Source organism: Hemitrygon akajei, chromosome 3, assembly GCF_048418815.1.
Source record: "Hemitrygon akajei chromosome 3, sHemAka1.3, whole genome shotgun sequence".
In the NCBI taxonomy this organism is placed as follows: domain Eukaryota; kingdom Metazoa; phylum Chordata; class Chondrichthyes; order Myliobatiformes; family Dasyatidae; genus Hemitrygon; species Hemitrygon akajei.
The window spans coordinates 142,157,090-142,178,707 of NC_133126.1; the positions used below are offsets into that span (position 1 = coordinate 142,157,090).

At 40.9% G+C, this 21,618-nt stretch overlaps 1 protein-coding gene across 2 annotated transcripts in view; it reads left to right on the top strand.

The window, feature by feature from the left end:
• The first annotated feature begins 347 nt into the window (after positions 1–347).
• The window catches only part of LOC140724038 (guanylate cyclase soluble subunit beta-2-like), a 42,840-nt gene continuing 21,569 nt past the window's right edge, over positions 348–21,618 (top strand). Inside the window, exons 1-5 of one of the 2 annotated variants that reach the window (XM_073038536.1) lie at positions 348–595; positions 1,469–1,542; positions 2,397–2,491; positions 6,529–6,689; positions 8,043–8,142. In XM_073038536.1, the coding sequence (XP_072894637.1) occupies positions 593–595; positions 1,469–1,542; positions 2,397–2,491; positions 6,529–6,689; positions 8,043–8,142 (433 nt within the window). In that variant the 5' untranslated portion in view covers positions 348–592. The remainder of the gene's footprint in view (positions 596–1,468; positions 1,543–2,396; positions 2,492–6,528; positions 6,690–8,042; positions 8,143–21,618) is intronic. The other variant, XM_073038537.1, reaches the window with a different exon arrangement.

Sequence of the window (21,618 nt, forward strand, 5' to 3'; positions counted from 1 at the left end):
GACTGTGATGCAGCTAGTTAAAATGCTTTTCACGGTATAGCTGGAGAAATTTGCAAGTGTCTTTGGTGATACACCAAATCTCCTCAAAAAGGGTGAATACATTAATTCACCCCTTTTCTTCCTGCCTCTGTTTTTTTTTCACTCTTTGTCTCTATTTCTTTGCTCTTCCACTCTCACTCAATGCGCTTGGTTTGGAACTGAATTCGGCTTTCTGACACTTGCTTCCCAATCCACGGCGCCGTTAACGACTCTTCGCTCTGATCGATGCAGACGTCGCCTGCCCGGTTCACACACCTCGGATGCTCTGTAGGGGGCGTCGCGAACAACTGGAGCAAAAGCCCACAGAGAGTCTCCAGGGTCAAGTGCAAAGTAAGAAACGGCGATCAGGAAATCAACTGTGGACGACGCCTCTCGTCGATTGCCGGGTTGTTTGTGGCAGAGGAAGGGGCATTGGAAATCGTCGCCTATTGCACCAGAAATTACCGATCCGATGTGAGTTTGAAGCGAAGTAGTTAGCGTGCCAATAACTCAATGCCTCCTTGTCCTACTGTCACCAACTACATGGAGTTAAACCTCAGTGTCCTGGTTGAAGATGGTAAGTGTTTACACCAAGAGATACATTGAAAGCTATGTATATCATTGGACCATAAGCGTCCGGACAATGAATTCGCTCATTAATTGCCAAACACTGTGTGAGAGATTGCTTATTTGTTAATAATTTTTAAGAAAGACTGGGTGTTATTGTGAATTGATATTTCCTTGACCTGGCGGGTTGTTATTTCGGAGTATGTAAATATATCACGTCTGCAGACATACAGGTCACATCACAACATTCTGTGTGCGATAGATTATATTTGTCCTTTATTAGATGCTGGGGTACATTGTAATGGAAATAATTGCACTTATCACATCGTAGAGTAGAATATCTTGACAGTAATAGAGAGACGTTGTGAATTAACGTTGATCGTTCGATTGTGTTCCGGAATAAAATTTAAATAGGGCACGTGCTTGAAAAACGCAGCCTAAAATGGCGAGCAGAAGAAATGTAAATCGAAAATTAATTTTCCCACAGGCAAGAACTTTCAGATGAAAAATCGCATGATATTATAAATATCAGTTGGAATATAAATGCAGGCAACATAACTAAACGACACTTGCATTGCAGGTTCCGGTGTAAATCTAAAGCTTTTTGACATTTGTACACATTAAAAAGATAGTGACGAGGGTGGTTCATATTTGAATATATTTGATAAAAGCAAATAGAATGTGGACTAAGGTGAATCAGCCGTAAGAGTAAAGGGGCTTGAAGGGTTGTAGCTTCTTATATCGAAATGGTAAGTTATGAAGTACATGTGATTTTCGTTCTTGAAATATAGTTATTTTAACCAATAAAATGCAAAAATAGATTTTTAATGTTAAAATACCTTACGCGATAATTAACTTATACATACACACTTTCTTTTTATAGTATGGATTTATTAACAAATGTTTGAAGTCTTTGATCATAGAAACATTTGGAGAAGAAAGTTGGGAGAAATTAAGGTAATACTTGATGCTGTTACTTTTAAATGAGATATTTATTGTTTTCTTACACTAACCAAAATATAACCACAAACATTGTTGAACTACCATTTTAACATGGGAATGCTGTTTGAAATGGGCAATATTTGTGATTTCCCAGTTTCAGGGCAAATGAGTGTCTCAGACTTCTGTTGATTATTAAAGGCATACTTGTAATCCAAGCCTTTATTGGTTAAAAACAATGTAATCAATGAAACTGAGATCTGTTGAACAGATTCCTGTTTATAGCTTGTGTGTATCTACTCAATTTGCAGACGCAGGGAATTCTTTGAGCTCAGATCATATATAATACGAGAATCTATGAGAGGTACTGCCTCTATGAGAGTCAATATTTTGACGGTATAGGTGAAGCTTTGGCTATTTTTGCTTACACCTTATGGATACAACTACAGTTTTGTGTTAGCTTAAAACAAGACAAGCATTTCTTTCAAGTGGTCCACATACATCTTCAAAGTAAGCCAACAGCATATCTTCAGTTTAGCACAATTTGTATATTTGAATGGTTATGATTAGTGTGAAGATAAAACTCACTTTTCTATTTATTCAGCCCATTGCTTACAATTGTGGATATCACCTGCCTAAGATACCTGTTGTGTGACAGGTCCAGTGGGAAAGTTTAAATATTTCAGCAGGTGGAACTATTCATGGGCTGTGTAATTGTGTGAAACAGGTGACAGACTGCAGTCTCTTGTCAACGTTTCAATCTACAGCTGTGATATCTTTACCTTTCTTAGGCAGCATTGACAGGAGTGCTAATATGTAAGAAGTTTTAATATTGTAACTTTATTTTCAAATTAACATTATTCTCTCTATAGAATAGCAGCTGGAGTGCCAGACAATTTTATGAATTTTAAAGTTTACTCTGATGACAATACAATGCGGATGGTAGAGGAAGCCTGCAAATTATTAGGTACTGTATGTTCTATGTTATTTTTACAGAACTACTACATTATATATTTAACATTGCAATAAGTTCAAATGTATACTTAAAAATAACATATCAGATCCAAATATTGCTCCTAAAAACTGGAAATGTGTATGTTGCGAGTACATGACAAGGAGAATCCTTACTTCCTGAGATTTAAATTTAGGTGATACTTCTCTGAAAAAGCCACAAAGATCCAAATAGACCTCATAAGCACTGTGGAAACCTGATTTGTCACATAACTGGATTTTAACTTGTGCATTTTCATAGCATCATAGTGTTAAACAGCACAAAACATGCCTTTTGGCTCAACTCTTTCTTGCTATACAAGGTGCCTGCCTGAGCCAGTCATATTTGGTTGCATTCATCCCATATTCCTCTAAACTTTTCTTATCCATGAATCTGCAAATGTTTTTTAAATGTTCTAGTTGTACCTGCCTCAACCACTTCTACAGGCACCTTGTTTCATATACCCACTAATATCTGTGTGTAAATCTTGCCCCTCAGGTTCCCTTTAAATCTTACACCCCTCTCATCTTAAATCTGTGCCCTCTAGTTGTTGGCTCCCCTGCCTTGGGAAAAAAGCTGTGACCATCCAATTCCCTCCACTCCAGGGAAAACAGCCTCAGCTCTCTTTTCTTGTAAGTCAAGTCCCCCAGTTCTGGCAACATCCTTGTGAGCATTTTCTGCACCCTCTGTAGGTTAACCAAATACTTGTTACACACAGTAGTCTATTAACAATCTCACCAATATCTCAGAAACATAGAAAACCTACAGCACAATACAGGCCATTTGGCCCACAAAGCTGTGCAGAGCATGTCCCTACCCTAGAACTACCTATGCTTTATCCATAGCCCTCTATTTTTCTAAGCTCCATGTAGCCATCCAGGAGTCTCTTAAAAGACCCTATCAATTCCGCCTCTACCACTGTCGCTGGCAGCCCATTCCATGCACTCACCACTCTTTGCGTAAAAAAACTTACCCCTGACATTTCCTCTGTACCTACTTCCAAGCGCCTTAAAACTATGCCCTTTCGTACTAGCCATTTCAGCCCTGAGGAAAAGCCTCCAATTATCCATATGATTAATGCCTCTCATTATCTTTTACACCTCTATCAGGTCACCTTTCATCCTCCGTCGCTCCAAGGAGAAAAGGCCGAGTTCACTCAACCTTTTCTCATAAGGCATGCTCCCCGATCCAGGCAACATCCCTGTAAATCTCCTCTGCACCCTTTCTATGGTTTCCACGTCCTTCCTGTAGTGAGGTGACCAGAATTGATCACAGTACTCCAAGTGGGGTCTGACCAGGGTCCTATTTAGCTGCAACATTACGTCTCAGCTCTTAAACTCAATCCCATGATTGATGAAGGCCAATGCACCGTATACCTTCTTAATGACAGAGTCAACCTGTATAACGGCTTTGAGTGTCCTATGGACTTGGACCCCAAAATCCCTCTGATCCTCCACACTGCCAAGAGTCTTACCATTAATGCTATATTCTGCCATCATATTTGATCTACCAAAATGAACCATCTCACACTTATCTGAGTTGAACTCCATCTGCCACTTCTCAGCCCAGTTTTCCATCCTATCAATGTCCAGTTTTGCATCCTATCAGGCTCCCTCTGACAGTCCTCCACACTATCCACAACACCTCCAACCTTTGTGTCTTCAGCAAATTTACTAACCCATCCCTCCACTTCCTCATCCCGGAAATATCTTGTAGCATAACAGCCCAACTTGGGTACTCAATGACCCATCCAATGAATGACATACACCTTCTTGATCAGCTTGTCTACCTATGTTGGCACTCTTGTTTCTCTGGATCTCTGTATTCTGCAGCTCTCTCCAGGATGCTCTCGCTCCCTGTGTTAGTCCTACCCCACTTTAAACTCCCAAAGTGCATCACTTTGCACTTAACTGAGTTAAATATTATTTTCCATTCTTTTGCCCATTTTTCTTCAGTTAATCTAATCCTGCTGTAACCTTAGGCAACCTTCTTCACTGTCCTCACATCATCAATTTTGATGTCATTTGGAAATTTACTCATCATTCTATCTGCATTCTCAACTAAATTTTAATATATATGACAAACACTAGGTCAAGATGGGAACTTCAGGTCAGGATGGTGCAGAGCTGCAGTGTCCATCGACGTTGTGGCTCTGACATAGGTTTTTTTGGGGTCAGTGCAGGATGCTAAGAGTCAGGTTAGGGACAAGAATGAGGGAGTATTAGAGGTGGGTAGGATCCTTCATAATATTGCTGGATGTTTTCTGGCACCTTCTGTATACGTGCTCTGATGGTAGGAAGGTTACTTGTTGTAGGGACTTGCTGACCACTGCAGAGTAGTTTCCATAGCATGCAATGGTGCAGCATGTCAGGATGCTCTCTACTGCGCATCTGTAGCAGGTAGTGAGAATTGATGTGCACAGTCCAACTCTCTTCATCCTCCTCAAAGAGAAGAGGTGTTGGCAAGCTTTCTTAATCGTGTGGGATGTACTCTGGGACCATAATGAATTGTGCAAGATGTGTACTCCCATGAGTTTAAATTGCTCGCAGTTTTCACTGTTATAGTACCAGTGTAAAGAGGCGTGTGAGTGGAGCGAGTTCTGCTGAAGCTGATAGTCATCTCTTTTGTCTTACTGACATTGAGGAAGAGGTTTCTTGCCTGACACTCAGTCTGGAGCTCTTCCACCTCCTCTCTATAGGTTGTCTCATTGTTTTTGGTAATGACTCGTACTGTGTGTTCAGTATTTCAGTAGTATTTGAGTAATATTGTAAATACATTGTTTAAGCATTCTTGTTCATTTAAATGATTCATTACGGGTTATATGTAAAAATACATGAATTGCATACATCATGACACTACCGTGTTATATGAGTATGCCTCACTTTAAGTAAAGAACAGAGAGTCCCGGCTCTCTTGTTTTTCTTCTAATTAGTTTAATGATTTGGAGTTACACAGCATAACAAGTCCCACCACTATTATGTCACTGGCAAACGTTACAATATGTTTACTCTGGTGTTTGGCTGTGCAGTCGTGCGTGATCAGTATGTACAGCAGTGGGCTCAGCACACGGCTTATGGGGTGCCCATGTTGAGGATGATGGGAGGGAGGAGCAGTTGTGCATCCTGACTATCTGAGGTCCGTTGGTTAGGAAGTCCAACACCCAGCTGCTCAGTGGTATATTTAGACTGAGGAGTACGAGTTTGTTCACCAAAATCTGTGCAACCATAGTGATGAATGCCGAACTGAAATCCAGAAACTGCATTCTGACATACTGTAAGTGTCCTTGTTTTCTAGGTGTGTCAGGGCCAGGTGCTTGACGGATGCCATAGCATCTGTTACCGAGCAGTTCTGTCGGTAGGCATATTGGTACACGTCCGGTGTGTCAGGATAGGAGTTTCAGATATTTGCCATTCAAAACACTTCTGATGATTGGCATCAATGTCACCGGGTGGTAGTCACTTAGTTCTGAATGTGTAGAGTTCTTTGGTACAGGGGTGATGATGGCTGATTTGAAGCACGTGGGGACAGTAGCCCGGTTGAAGAAGTCCATGAAGACGTCAGTGAGCTACTGTGCACAATCCTGAGTACTTGGCCTCATCCAAACAAAATCCAGTTTGTTTACCCAGTTGGGTGGGGGGAGGGGTGGTGGTTGTGGATGTGCAAAGTATTTTAAAGACATGGATTGTTACATTTTTTTAGATGTTAAGAGAATCAATGGACATAGGATTAGGGAAGGAAAATGATGTCAAAGTAAGAAATCAGCCTTAATCTTATTGTATAGTGGAGCCACCTGAAAGCTTGAATTGGCCTACTTCGACCTCTACTGATATTCATGTGCAAGTTTTCACTCTCTAAATTCTCTCCCCATGACTCAGGGTTTTCTCATTATTTTTACATATTTCCCTTCCTTCTTTAAGTACCTTGGGATATTTATTTTCTGCAATAGGATTATGATAAACAGTAGAAGTTGTTGCTGAAAGCCTTTTGATGTTTTATCTTGTTGTGAACTCCAGGTATGAAGCCAGATGTGTTGCTGAACAAATTTGGGGAACATTTTTTTGTATTTTGCAAAAGATCTGGATATGATCGTATGCTCCGTACCCTGGGAAGTAATCTCATGGAGTTCATCGAGAATCTTGATTTTTTACACCGTTACCTCTCATTGTCATATCAGGCAAGTTTACTGAAGTTTTCTGAGGTTCACTGCGATCAACATGAAGAAATTTGTATATTGAAGAAGAAAGTTTGCAACAAGGTTAACCTTATTGCCGCAGAATAAACTTTTAGTTTTGGGACTGCATGATTAAATTAACTTGCAAGCACTATTAAATCCTTAGTAATTTGTTAGTATTCCATTTATGATGCCTATCCTATTTACAATTAATAATTGCTCTACATGAAAGGATGTCATATAAAAAGATTAAATATTGTGTTTCATTAATACAGACTTTTTACTCTTTTCATCAGCAGTGCTAAGAGAGGAGGTTTGGTTACATCCTGTAAGGGTAAATAGGCTCCAAGATAACAATCTAGCCACTGGAGAACGAACCCCAAACCTAACATTAAATAGAAAATGTTGCACACTATTTTCCCTTTGCTGATAGTTAATCAGACTATGCAGAAAGAAACATAATGTGACCACAGAAAATGTTGGAGGAACTCAACAGGCCAGGCAGCATGTGTAGAAATGAGTAAACAATTGACATTTTAGGCTGAGACCCTTAATCAGTTCTAGCCTGCTGAGTTCTTCCAGCTTTTTGTGTGTTTGCTTTGGATTGTCAGCATCTGCATATTTTTTTCATATTTGTGAAAAAATAATGTGATATGACAAGAAAGATCTGCTAAAGAAAGGCTGGATGCTTTACATTTGAGTCTTTGTAAATATTGTAAAACCCTTTGGATGAAAGTCCTTGAACAATGTGTAGGAACCTGGATTCAATCCTATTCTCAGATGGATCAATTATAGGTTCTCCCTGTAACCACATGGCTTTCCACTGGCTGCTCCAGTTTCCTTTCATGTCCCAACCATGCGCTGGTAGATACTGGAATCTGGAGCAACCACCAATCTGTTGGTAGAGCTTAGGGGGTTGAGCAGCATCTATGGTGGAAGGAGCGGGAGGCGAGGAATTGTTAACATTTCAGGTTGAAAGTCTGCATCAGGGCTAGATGTAGGGTTTCAACCCAAGGCATTAACAATTTCTTTTCCTTTACAAATGCTGCTCAATCTACTGAGCTCATCCAGTAATGTTGTTATATATCTGAGCAACCTGTGAAGCATATGTAATCTCATAATATTCCTTGTGAATTGTTAGATTTGACATTTAATTTATATGTATTAGGAGTGCACTTGATATTCTTTAATCAGAAATGTTTCTTTTGGTAACAAGGAGCAATGTATTAGATTTTAATCCCGACAGTCCTTTGGGATTAAGTATGACTTTATTACTGAGAGTAATGTTGGAATTAATCTAATTAATAAATGCAATCTGACAAATATTCAGTTTTAATACTTTATTCATATTATTAGGAGATGAATGCACCATCCTTCAGGGTGGAAAAAAATGAAGACAATTCCATGCTATTGCACTATTACTCTGACAGGAGAGGACTATATCACATTGTCCCTGGTAAGAATGGTCAGATATTATTTTTTATCACAGTGCACAATTTAATAAAGATTGTATCAATTAATACAAAAATAAAGATGGAAACATTTTTGTCCATACCAATTCACATGAGCATTCTGTTGAGCGTGTATTATATGACACTTTTATGCAGCATTACATTTCAAATGCAAATGAAGTGATGCACTACTTAAAGAATATAGGTTGTACTTATGCTGAAGCATGCAATCTTTTCTCAGCTTTTTAAAAATTTAAACTATTGGCACTAAGATTAGACTGTCACGTGATTTTTCACCACAACCCACTTCCGATCTAAAGGTTTCCTTTATGTCATGGTGATTGGAACTAGCCATTTAAAGAGGTGAGGTTAGAATCTGTCTCTGCACTTAATGAATGGTTAGGTCATTTTAACTATTCAAGACTCTACAGTAAAGTACACTAGTTTATCATTCAGAATGATAAATAGTTGAAAATATTGTTCTACCACCTGTGTTAACTTGGTGACTGCTTTGCAAGAATAGCACCAACCTTCATGCACTTTTAGTGCGTGTGTCACAAAAAGCTGGTAGGCAGAACCAGAAAGTGGTTAAGAAGGCAATTGATATATTCCCTTCACTGCAAAGGAGTAGGAGTTTAAAAATAGGGAGGTTTTATTGCAGTTGTATGTGGTTTTGGTTGGGGCCTCACATGGAATATCTGAATAGTTTTAGTTTTCTAACCAGAAAAGAGATAGATTAATATTGGAGGCAGTACAATGGAGCCTTGTTAACGCAAAACTACAAATTCCATGGCAAACATAGATCAGTGATAATAAACCTGATTCTGATTGTTGTTCCTGAGGTGAGAGGATTGTCTGATCAAGAGAGATTAATAGTTTGTTCATGTATTCCTTGGAACTTGGAAGAATAAGCCGTGACCTTTTTCTGAGCACTTCTGATCTTAAGGGGCTTCATATGGTAGATGTTAGGATGTTTTCACTTATGGGAGGATCTCAAACAAGGGGACATGACTATAAGATCGGGGGCCAATCATTTAAAGCTGAGGTACTGAGAAATGTCTTGCAGAGGTTAGTGAATCTATAGAATTCTCTACCCTGGCAGTTGTGAAACCTGGACTATTAGGAGCAGTTAAAAGTATTTATAGTGGAGCTATTTGGTAGATCAAGGAATAAAGGGATATGGAGAACTGCTGCATGTATACTCTCGGCTCTTAAGTCACACCTGGGTTTTATTTGCTTTGTAACGGGTGAGCAGAGGTCTGCTGGAACTTCAATAAAATTAGGAACGTAACAGATATGCTGAACAGACATTTATTATCTGTGTGCTCTGATCAGCTTTGCTGCAGCAAGGTGTGTTACTCTCGCAAAGAAAACAATGTGCTGTTTCCAGCACACACTACGGAAGAGCACAAGTTGACGTTAAGTCGGTAACTGCTGTTACTGAAGGACTGCACTCCATTACAGTAGTTCTTGCATAAGAAATCCTGTATGAAAATTTTGGGATGACATTTTTTTTGGTACCGCTGCAGGCTTGACTGCTGATCTTGCTTCTTCTGACAAATGCTACAGTGTTACTCCTTTACAGCTTGGTGCTTCAATGAAAAAAGAACTTGGTATAACTCTGGTCAACGCTGGCATCTGCTGCCAGCTTCTCTGGTTTCCAACTTGATGGACAGTGTTAAAATCAAGATTGGGAAAATATCCTGTCAGCTTATTTAGGTATTTGACCTCTGTCTATTGCAAGTGCAGATATGTTCCAATGTCTCCAGGTCATGTGTAAAACTTCTGAGGAGCATGGGAGAAAATTGTGACCAGTTTGCCAACTGGAAACCTATGGGATCAGATGGAATGCCTGCTTTTCTATCCATCCCAATTTTACTTTCCAGTGTCTACTTGGATTAAACTAGTCCAGGACAGTAAATCCATTTTTTGGAGGGAAGTTGGGGGGGGGGGTAGGGTGGGGGTTAGAGAATAGTGATATTGCATATTTGTAGAGTGAATCTTGCTGGATCCCATATTATATGGGCATTATCATGCACAGTGGAGAGTAGACAGATCATCAGTTCACCTCATATACAGCAAGCACACGAGATGCTGGAAATCTTGAGCAACACATGCAAAATGATGGAAGATATCTGCAAATCAAACATCATCTATGGAGGGGAATAAGCAGTCGAGGTTTCGGGCAGAGGCCCTTCATCAGCTGTATAAAAATGGCATTTCTTTGTTCAAACTTCAAAACGGTTTAGTGACATGGGCCATGCTGTTCTTGCGCACAAGTAAATAAAGTATGGTTGAGGAACAAGAGCAAGTGTATACCAGAATATAGTATTAATGGTAAAACTCTTGGCAGTGTGGAGGATCAGAGGGATCTTGGGGTCCGAGTCCATAGGACGCTCAAAGCAGCTGCGCAGGTTGACTCTGTGGTTCAGAAGGCATATGGTGTATTGGCCTTTATCAATTGTGGAATTGAATTTAGGAGCTGATATGTAATGTTGCAGCTACATAGGACCCTGGTCAGACTCCACTTGGAGTACTGTGCTCAGTTCTGGTTGCCTCACTACAGGAAGGATGTGGAAACCATAGAAAGGGTGCAGAGGAGATTTACAAGGATGTTGCCTGGATTGGGGAGCATGCCTTATGAGAATAAGTTGAGTGAACTCGGCCTTTTGTCCTTGGAGTGAAGGAGGATGAGAGGTGAGCTGATAGAGGTGTACAAGATGATGAGAGGCGCTGATTGTGTGGATTGTCAGAGGCTTTTTCCTAGGGCAGAAATGGTTGCAACAAGAGAACACAGGTTTAAGGTGCTGTGGCGTAGGTACAGAGGAGAAATCAGGGGTAAGTTTTTTACTCAGAGAGTGGTGAGTGTGTGGAATGGGCTGCTGGCAACGGTGGTGGAGGTGGATATGATAGGGTCTTTTAAGAGGTTTTTAGATAGGTACATAGAGCTTAGTAAAATAGAGGGCTATAGGTAAGCCTAGTAATTTCTAAGGTAGGGATGTGTTTGGCACAACTTTGTGGGCTGAAAGGCCTGTATTACGTTGTAGGTTTTCTACGTTTCTATGTAAGTGGTCAGAGTCCAGTTGACCGGCGAACACATCACCAAACCTCATAAAAGCAAGCAGCTGAATAAGAGGAACATGAGATTAAATAGAAGAAATAAGAGTGAGGAGTCAACCCAGAAGGTGAGAGTCATAAGGATATGCAGCATAGACACAGGCTCTTCAGCCTGCCAAAATTGTGCGGACTGGGAACTATCTATCTATACTGATGCTTCAATAATCCCAATTTTTATTATCCCCACATTCTCAACAACTACTCCTAGATTATACACTTACATACAGACTAAGAGCAATTTGCTGTGGCCAATTAATCTAACAGCCCATATGTCCTGGGGATGTGTGAAGAAACCAGGGTAAGATAAGGAAAACAACATGGCCACAGAGAGAACATGCAAACACCACACAGACCTGCACTTGGGTTGTTTACTCTGGGGCAGTGGGGGCTGAGGGGAAACCTGACAGAAGTTTACAAGATTATGAGAGACATAGATAGAGTATCTTTTTCCCAGAGTTGAAATGTCTAATATTAGAGGGCATGTCTTGAAGGTGACTGGGGTTAAATTCAGAGAAGTGTGGGACATGTTTATTACACCCACCATAATGGGTGCCTGGATTGTGCTGCCAGGAGCGATAGTGGATGCAAGTACAATAGGGCATTTAAGAGGCTTTTAGATAGGTACATAAATGTGCAAACAGTGGAGGGTTGTCAACATTGTGCAGGCAGAACCGATTAGTATAGTTAGGCATCTAATTACTCGTTTACACAAAGTACACTGCAGATGCTGTGGCCAAATCAAAACATACAAAAAAACTGGATGAACTCAGCAGGTCGGGCAGCATCCGTTGAAATGTGTACATTTCAATGGATGCTGCCCGACCTGCTGAGTTCATCCAGCTTTTTTCTACATCTTAATTACTATTTAATTAGCCTGGGACAACATTGTGTGCCAAAGACCCTGTTCCTGTGCTGTAGTATTCTATGTTGTATAACAACATCCCCACACACACATTCACCTGCCCGTCTTGTTTCATTCTCCCCTTTGTTCACTTCTCCCAAGACTCCTGCCCCCTCCACTGGGCTCCATCCACTCATCATCCCTTCCTCATCCGGTTCCAGATATTATCTACCATCCTCTTATACTGTTAATCTTTCCTCTTTCCTCAGTCCTGAATTGTTAACTCATACCTTATGCCTCCATAGATGCTGCTGGAGCCACTGAGTTTTCCCAGTGTTTTTTTTGTTCTAGAATGACTTTATTTATGCACCAGGCACAATGTCTCTTCTTCAGTCTTGTTCACAAATAACACAAGCTGGCTTTCTAGTCGCTCACTACATTGATCTTGCAGATGCATTCTGCCGACCAACAATGCACTTGAAGCTCTCTCAATGCAGAAATCATTAAAATGAGTATCAAGTAGAAGATAACATATCATCTTCATGGCAACCAACCACTATACGTGAATTTCATGGTATAGATATTCAATCTTTTGCACAACTCAAGATTTCTACATATTGCAAGCATTGGTAATTAGTTTCAACTTGGCTCTGAACAGGCTGAGAAATCCTGGCTAATTTGTACTGGATTTTGACATTTTTCTGTGTCAAATGACATTAAGTTAGGGTTCCCACTGGAAGGTTGAAATCCTAACTCGATGTCAACTGCTTTTGTGGTTCTGCTGAATGCACTCAGAAAGAGATTCCTTGAGGAGTCCAATATGAACTTGCTTCATTTCCATCCCACAAAGACTGGAATGTTTTCCTCTTAAACTTGTGTACGGGAACAGCAAGACTTTCAATGTGAGTGGAGGAAAAAAGATGACGGGCAAGGGTAAATGTTTAGCTTGACTTTTAATTGTTTAATTTAGTTATGTTTATGTCTTTTGGTGACCGTGCTTTTGCTATTGTAGCCCCAGACTGTGGAACAACATTCCCCTCCCTATCAGATCTGCCCCCCCCCCATCGATTCTTGTAAATCCAGGCTCAAAACTTACTTTTATTCACTAGCGTTTGAATCCTCCTGATGTGGTTGATTTTTGGCTGGTGCCTATACCCTTGTGCTGTCTCTTTTGTGCCTATAAGCAGTTTTCTTTGTCGGTTATGTCTCCGTTTCTTGTATTTGTGATTTTAGCTATCTGCTCTGATCTGTACGGCACTATGGTCAATGTGGATTGTTCTTAAATGTGCTATATAAATAAATTTGACTTGACTTGACTTATGATCTTAATTTTTAACATAATCCTGTTTTAAATTTTGAATAGTTTTTGAATGTTTCTGAAAACCAAGGGCCACAAGGAGCACATCTTTAAAACCTATTACAGTCGTAGAAAGCATTGAAACAGGCTTTTTGGCCCAATTGCTCCATGCTGACCACAGCTTTTTCCCTGCTTGTCCTATTTTCTGTGCTAAGCGCATAACCATCCATGTACCTATTCAAATGTATCTTAAATGTTGCAATAGTACCCACTTTGACCACTTCTGGCAGCTCACTCTGAGCACTCATTACTTTCGGTGTAAAGAAGTTGCCTCTCGAGTCTCTTTTAAATCTCTCCTGTCTTATCTTGTAACTGTGTTGTCTTGTTTCAGACTCCCCAACATGAGGTAAAGACTATGGTCAGCCACCTGATGCATACCCCTCATGACTTGCTAAACTTCTATGAGCTCACCTCTTATTCTTGTGAGTAAAAGAATAAGAAATAGAGTCATAGCACAGTAACAGGCCCCTCAGTCCATCTAGTTCTTTCCAACCTGATCTTCTGCCTAGTCCCTTCTACCCGCGTCAACACCATGTCCATCCAAACCCCTCCAAACCATGTATCTATCTCTTAAAGGAAGGGTTAATTTTACAAATGATACCAAAGCAGGTGGGGGGGGGGGGGGGAGTGGTGGAGGGGTGAAGATATCGAAGAGGTACCTAACATTGAGGAAGAATTCATTGGAATACAAGAATTGAAGGTGTTTGGAAATGTAAACAGTCCTTGACAAAACTGACAGACAGTTAAGCCTTGGACTGTGGCTTAGCCAGTTGACTGAAGTTGATTTTGTATGGGTGATAGCCCATCACCTTACATTGTTTCCATTCAAAGCACAAGAAGCAGCATCTTGAGGCATATCATTAGGATGAGAAAGGCATTTGCCAGATAGTTCATAATGATGTACCTACATAATTTATATAAGTACCTTACCAAAAAGTGCAGTAGTTCAAGGTGGCTGCTCACCTTCACCTTCTGAAGGGCAATTAAGGATGGGTAATAAATTTTGGCTTTGCCAACAATGCCCAGATCTTTTAAAAAAGTGAATTTTAAAATGCAATTGATTTAAAAAGATAATTTTTGACGAGCAAACAAATTGCAAACCAAATGAGCATTTTATGGAATTTTAGCTGGGCTACTCTTCTTGTCTCCTAGCAACTTTACTGAAATTTGAGAAGTAAATTCTCCATGATTGTCTAGAAATTTATTTAAATGATAAAACAAAACAGTCATGCCAGAGTTTCAAATAATACTTTTTAGTAGTTGTTCTCCACATCAAAATCAAAGTCAGAAGTTATTGTGTAATAATTTAATAAAATTAGAAAATGTCTGTGATGCACTATGAATTGTTAGAAGGTGATGATTTTATTAGTGTCAAATTCAGTTGCACCTAATAATTATTTAGTGTCAGAAAATAGTTAAAAATAGATAAAAGCTTCAGTTTTTGACATACAGTGACAGCAGCAAGCACGATACAAATAAATGCAGGTAAAATATCTTTTCTGTGACAATGTTCCTTGACACCAATTTTGGAAGGGCAACAGAAAATTAATTTTCATTTTACCCTTTTGTGATTGACATTGCAAATTTAGAAAATTTATTACAACAGGGACAATGTGGTGTATTCAAACAATATCAGTTCAGTTTTCATTAAAGACAAACATAGAGCCTCTTGAGTTCTTCCAGAAGGTCCATGTCCATCTGTATCCTCAGACCCAGTTTACCTTGGGTCTGCTTCTTTATTCAACATGGCCATAGCTGACTGCCCAATTTAGTACTGCTTCCACCTTCCCATGTCCCTTGATAACTTTGGCACTAAAAATTTTTTTCACCTCCTTAAATATGTATCTTGATAGTGTACTCTGCTATCTGTTCTCTGGTGTGAAAAAAAATTCTCCTGTTCTGGTATAAACTGAATCCTGAGAATGTGACCTTTGGTTCTGGACAGCACACCTTCCCACTATCTTGTTTATAAGGCCAATGGTTTTCTATGAAACTCCCACATTCTCTTCTGAAAAGTGAATATAGACCTCATTGATCCAACTCTCTTTGTATGTCAGCGTTTGGGTTATAGAGGTGAACATGTTGGAATGGGCTCATCATGTCTATCATGCCTGCCTATATTCATCCCATTTTCCTGTATTAATCCCATATTTCTCTATGACATGTTTATTTAAGTAATTGTCAGGATGCCACCTAAATGTTGTTACTGTAATTGGCTACATCATTTCTGGCAACTCATTTTAGATACCAAATAATCTTCGTGTGAACAGTTTATCCCTTAAATCCCCTTTAAACATCCCCCCCCCCCAACTCACCTTAAACCTGTAATCTCTAGTCTTAGCTACCTCTACCATGGAATTCAGGCAGTGAGTATCTATCCCGTCTATCTCTCTCATAGTTTTATACACCGCTGTTGATGCACCATCAATAACTCTGAGACGTGGGTTAAGGTAGGTTTTTATTGGCTGGAAGAAAGCACAAGCAGCAAGTGACCACCACACGACATCCTGGAGACTGAGGAAGGGTCTGTGGCTCCAATCGCCTTTATACCGGGGTCTGTGGGAGGAGCCACAGGAGCAGTCAGTGGGGGGGGGGGGGCGTGTCCAGACAGGTATATGTAGTTCACCACACCTGTCTTTTGACCTCTCAGCCCCCTTCACTCTAAGGGAAATAGACCAGGCCTCTCGTACCTTTCCTTTTTCCTATCTATCACCATTTAGATAGTAATTTGCCTTTCTATTTTTAGAATCTAAGTGGATAATCTCATATTTCCACCATACAGTTGTTCATCCACTTGTCCATATCACTTTGGAACGTCCTTGCATCCCCCTCACAGCTCTCGCTCCAGTTTTTTGTCATCTGTAAACTGCAGTATGTATTATTTAGTTTCCTTACTAATCTATTGATGTGTATTGGATGAAAAGTTAGAGCCCAGGCACTGAAGAAAGAATCAATGGTTTTGAAATTTCTTTATTCACAATACTAATTTCCCATCTTTCTGAAGGTAGAAAGTTGCATCGAAAAAGTGCAGCTCCCAACACTCGGAAACGTGGGATATTTTTCTATTCACCTAGTTAAAGATACTTTTGGAGACTTTTAAAATTCTCTGCATGTCTCTTCTCATTCTCCACCTTTCCCCTCTTATTGTGGTTTTTTATCTCTACTGTGCTGAATTCTAAACTTCTCCAGTCCTTAAACCAGCTGGTTTTTTTCTGGAAATTCTATAGTTGAACCCTCTTTCCTGGGACTATTTTATGCCAGATAAGAATGAATCATTGCTGTAATTTACATATGCTCTCTTTAAATATCTATTTCCTACTCATATTCAACTCATTTAGTGAAGTTTCAGAGCCTATCCTCACCAGTTATGCCTTATATTCTATATTTTCTTTTCTTCTGATACAAGAATCCAGTATTTGATTTTAGTACTGCACTCCACTGTAGTGAAGAATTCTATTAACTTATGGTTGTTCCCTGAAGGGCCACACACAACAAGATAGACCATAAGAACATAAGACATATGAGCAAAATTAGGCCACAATTCTCCAAGTGGGGCCTCACCAGTGCCATACAAAGCCCCAGCATTGCATTCTTGCTTGTATATTCTAGTTCTCTCAAAGTGAATGCTGACGTTGCATTTGCCTTCCTCACCACCAGCTCAGCCTTCAAGTTAGACTTTAGGGAATTCTGCACGAGGATTCCAAAATCCTTTTGCCCTCATATTTTTGAATTTTCTCCCCATTTAGTAAATGGTCCACTTTCCTTCTACTAAAGTACATTTCCATACACTTACCAACACTGCATTCCATCTGCCACCTCTTTGCTCATTCTCCTAATCTATCTGACTTCTTCTGCAGCCTCCCTGCTTTCTCAACACTACATGCCACTCCACCTATCTTTGTATTGTCCGCAGACTTGGCCATAAAGCCATCAATTATGTCATTCAAATCATTGGCATACAACTTAAAAAGAAGCGGTCCTAACACCAAGCTCTGGGGAATAACACTAGTCACTGGCAGCCAATCGGAAAAGGCTCCTTTTTATACACACACCTTTTCTCCTGCCATTCAGCCATGCTATATCCATGGTATTATCTTTCCTGCAATACCATGGGTTTTTATCTTATTAAGCAGCCTCATGTGTGGCACATTAACAAAGGCCTTCCGAAAATCCAAGTACACATCATCTTACCGATTCTCCTTTGTCATTCCTACTTGTTTTTCTTTCAAATAATTCCAACAGATTTGTCAGGCAAGACTTTTCCTTAAGGAAATCATGCTGACTTTGGCCTACTTTATTCTGTGCCTCTAAGTACCCAGAAATCATACCTTTAACAATTGACTCCCACATCTTCCCAACTCCTGAGGCCAGATAAATTAACCTGTAACTTCCTTTCTTCTGACTTCCCCCCTTCTTGAAGAGTGAAGTGACACTTGCAATTTTTCAATCCTCTGGAAACATGCCAGAGTCTAGTGATTCTTGAACAATCATTACTAATACCTCCACAATCTTTTCAGCTAACTCTTTCAGTTCATTTGGTCCAGGTGACTTATTTACCTTCAGACCTTTCAGTTTCCTAAGCACTTAGTCCCTAGTAATAGCAACTGTATTCACTTCTGCCTCCTGACACTCTTGAATATCCAACATACTGCTAGTCTCTTCCACAGTGAAGAATGATGCAACATCTTATTCAGTTCATCCACCATTTCCTTGTCTGCCATCACCACTTTGTTTCCAGCAGACTCATATCTCCTCTTGCCTCTCTTTTATTCTTTATAATAGATCTGAAAAAAACTTATGGTATCCTCTTTGATGTTATTGGCTAGCTTACCTTCATATTTCATCTTTTCTTTCCTGATGGCTTTTTAGTTGCCTCCTGTTGATTTTTAAAAGTTGACCAATCCTCTAGCTTCCCACTAATTTTGCTCTACTATTTGCCTTCTCTTTTGTTTTTAATTTGCTTTGACTTCATTTGTCAGCCAGGGTTGTACTATCCTGCCTTTAGAATATTTCTTCCTCTTTGGAATGTATGTATATACCCTGTGTCTTCGGAATTGCTGCCAGAGATTCCAGCCATTGCTGCTCAGCAGTCATCCCTGTAGGTGTCCCCTTCCAGTCAACATTGGCTAGCTCTTGTCTCATGACTCTCTCATCCCTCCTTCGCTTCACTCCACTGTAATACTGACACATCTAACTTTAGTTTCTCCCTCTCAAAATGCAAGATGAATTCTGTGATTTATTTCAGTGAAGAATGAGACAATGATAATTACATTAGGATTGTTTTGGGTGAGACTTAGAGCAGGGCACACCACAAATCAAGAAAATGTGAATGTTAAAAATCACACCTTGAGTGTGCCTGTAGAAAGAAAGTCAGATTTAACTTTAAGAATCTAATGGAAGGTCTTTAACCTGAAATATTATCTCTATCTCTTTCTACAAGTGCTGCTGATATGCTGAATGATCCAACATTATTTGTAATTAACATGTGAGTTTACTGATAATATTCCACCCAAGCTCAGTGGTAGTGTGAATTTTGAGGAGTATCCAGAGGTGAGAAAGGAAAGATGGCTGGTAGAATATAATGCAGTAAAACTTGTTTTGATAGAACAAGATAGAAAAACAGAATTGTCTTTAAATGGTGAGAGATTGAACAATGAAGATATTCAGATGGACTTGACAGTCCTTTTCCATAAAATACTGAATGTGAGCATGCAGGCAGGCAAATAATTAAGCGTGAAACGGATATATGCAAATGCACCTACAAGCAAAAGAGGAAAGAGTAGTTTTTTTTCAAAATTCTGAGCTTATTGTCACATACCCAAATGCACATATGCAGAACTGCAATGGAAGGCTTACTTGTATATGGCATCATATAAGCAGTATTCACATGCAAAACATGAATTACATGTTAATTATACACTATGTATAGAAGGAAACAAAATTAGAACAAAATATAACACACACAAAATGCTGGTGGAACACAGCAGGCCAGGCAGCATCTATAGGGAGAAGCGCTGTCGACGTTTCAGGCCGAGACCCTTCGTCAGGACTAACCGAAAGGAAAGATAGTAAGAGGTTTGAAAGTAGTGGGGGGAAGGGGGAAATGCGAAATGATAGGAGAAGACCGGAGGGGGTGGAATGAAGCTAAGAGCTGGAAAGGTGATTGGCAAAAGTGATACAGAGCTGGAGAAGCGAAAGGATCATGGGACGGGAGGCCTCAGGAGAAAGAAGGAGTGGGGGGAGCACAAGAGGGAGATGGAGAACAGGCAAACAACTAAATATGTCAGGGATGGGGTAAGAAGGGGTGGCCACTGGGAGATCCTGCTTTTTCTGGCAGACCGAGCGTAGGTGTTCTGCGAAAGGGTCTCCCAGTCTGCGTCGGGTCTCACCAATATGTAAAAGGCCACACTGGGAGCACCGGACACAGTATACCACACCAGCCGACTCACAGGTGAAGTGTCGCCTCACCTGGAAGGACTGTCTGGGGCCCTGAATGGTGGTGAGGGAGGAAGTGTAAGGGCAGGTGTAGCACTTGTTCTGTTTACAAGGATAAGTGCCAGGAAGGAGATCGGTGGGAAGGGATGGGGGGGGGGGGCGACAAGGGGAACCCTATCACGAGTGGGGTGTCGGGTGGATGGGGTGAGGGCAGATTTGCGGGAAATGGGGGCGATGCGTTTGAGAGCAGAGTTGATGGTGGAAGAAGGGAAGCCCCTTTGTTTAAAAAAGGAAGACATCTCCTTCATCCTGGAAAGAAAAGCCTCATCCTGAGAGCAGATGCGGCAGAGATGGAGGAATTGTGAGAAGGGGATAACATTTTTGTAAGAGACAGGGTGGGAAGAGGAATAGTCCAGGTAGCTGTGAGAGTCTGTAGGCTTATAGTAGATATAAACGCATCTCTCCCATTTCCCGCACATCTGCCCTCACTCCATCCACCCGCTACCCCACTCGGGATAGGATTCCCCTTGTCCTTACCCACCACCCCACCAGCCTCCAGGTCCAACATATAATTCTCCGTAACTTCCGCCACCTCCAACGGGATCCCACTACTGAACACATTTTTCCCTCCCCCCCCCTTTCTGCTTTTCGCAGGCATCGCTCCCTATGCGACTCCCTTGTCCACTTGACCTCCCCATCCCTTCCCACCGATCTCCCTCCTGGCACTTATCCTTGTAAACAGAACAAGTGCTACACCTGCCCTTACACTTCCTCCCTCACCACCATTCAGGGCCCCAGACAGTCCTTCCAGGTGAGGCGACAATTCACCTGTGAGTCGGCTGGTGTGGTATACTGCGTCCGGTGCTCCTGGTGTGGCCTTTTACATATTGGTGAGACCCGACGCAGACTGGGAGACCGTTTTGCGGAACACCTACGCTCGGTTCGCCAGAAAAAGCAGGATCTCCCAGTGGCCACACATTTTAATTCCACGTCCCATTCCCATTCTGATATGTCTATCCATGGCCTCCTCTATTGTCAAAATGAATCCAAACTCAGGTTGGAGGAACAAAACCTTATATACCGGCTGGGTAGCCTCCAACCTGATGGCATGAACATTGACTTCTCTAACTTCCGTTAATGCCCCTCCTCCCCTTCTTACCCCATTTAGTTGTTTGCCTGTTCTCCATCTCCCTCTGGTGCTCCCCCCCTTTTCTTTCTCCTGAGGCCTCCCGTCCCATGATCCTTTCCCTTCTCCAGCTCTGTATCACTTTTGCCAATCACCTTTCCAGCTCTTAGCTTCATCCCACCCCCTCCAGTCTTCTCCTATCATTTCGCATTTCCCCCTCCCCCCACTACTTTCAAACCTCTTACTATCTTTCCTTTCGGTTAGTCCTGACGAAGGGTCTCGGCCTGAAACGTCGACAACGCTTCTCCCTATAGATGCTGCCTGGCCTGCTGTGTTCCACCAGCATTTTGTGTGTGTTGTTGTTTGAATTTCCAGCATCTGCAGATTTCCTCGTGTTTGCTCTTAAAACAAAATATGCCAAGTTTATATTAGTGCAATTTGCTCCAAATGGTCATAGTTTTATGAAACTGTAGTGATGAGGGTTTGATGGTTGGTTCAAGAATTATTGGTTGAGGGGAAGCAGCTGTTTTCGAACTTGGTGGTGTGTAGCTTCAGGTTTCCATACCTTCTGCCTGATGGCATAGCCTGGTTGGTGAGGATTTTTG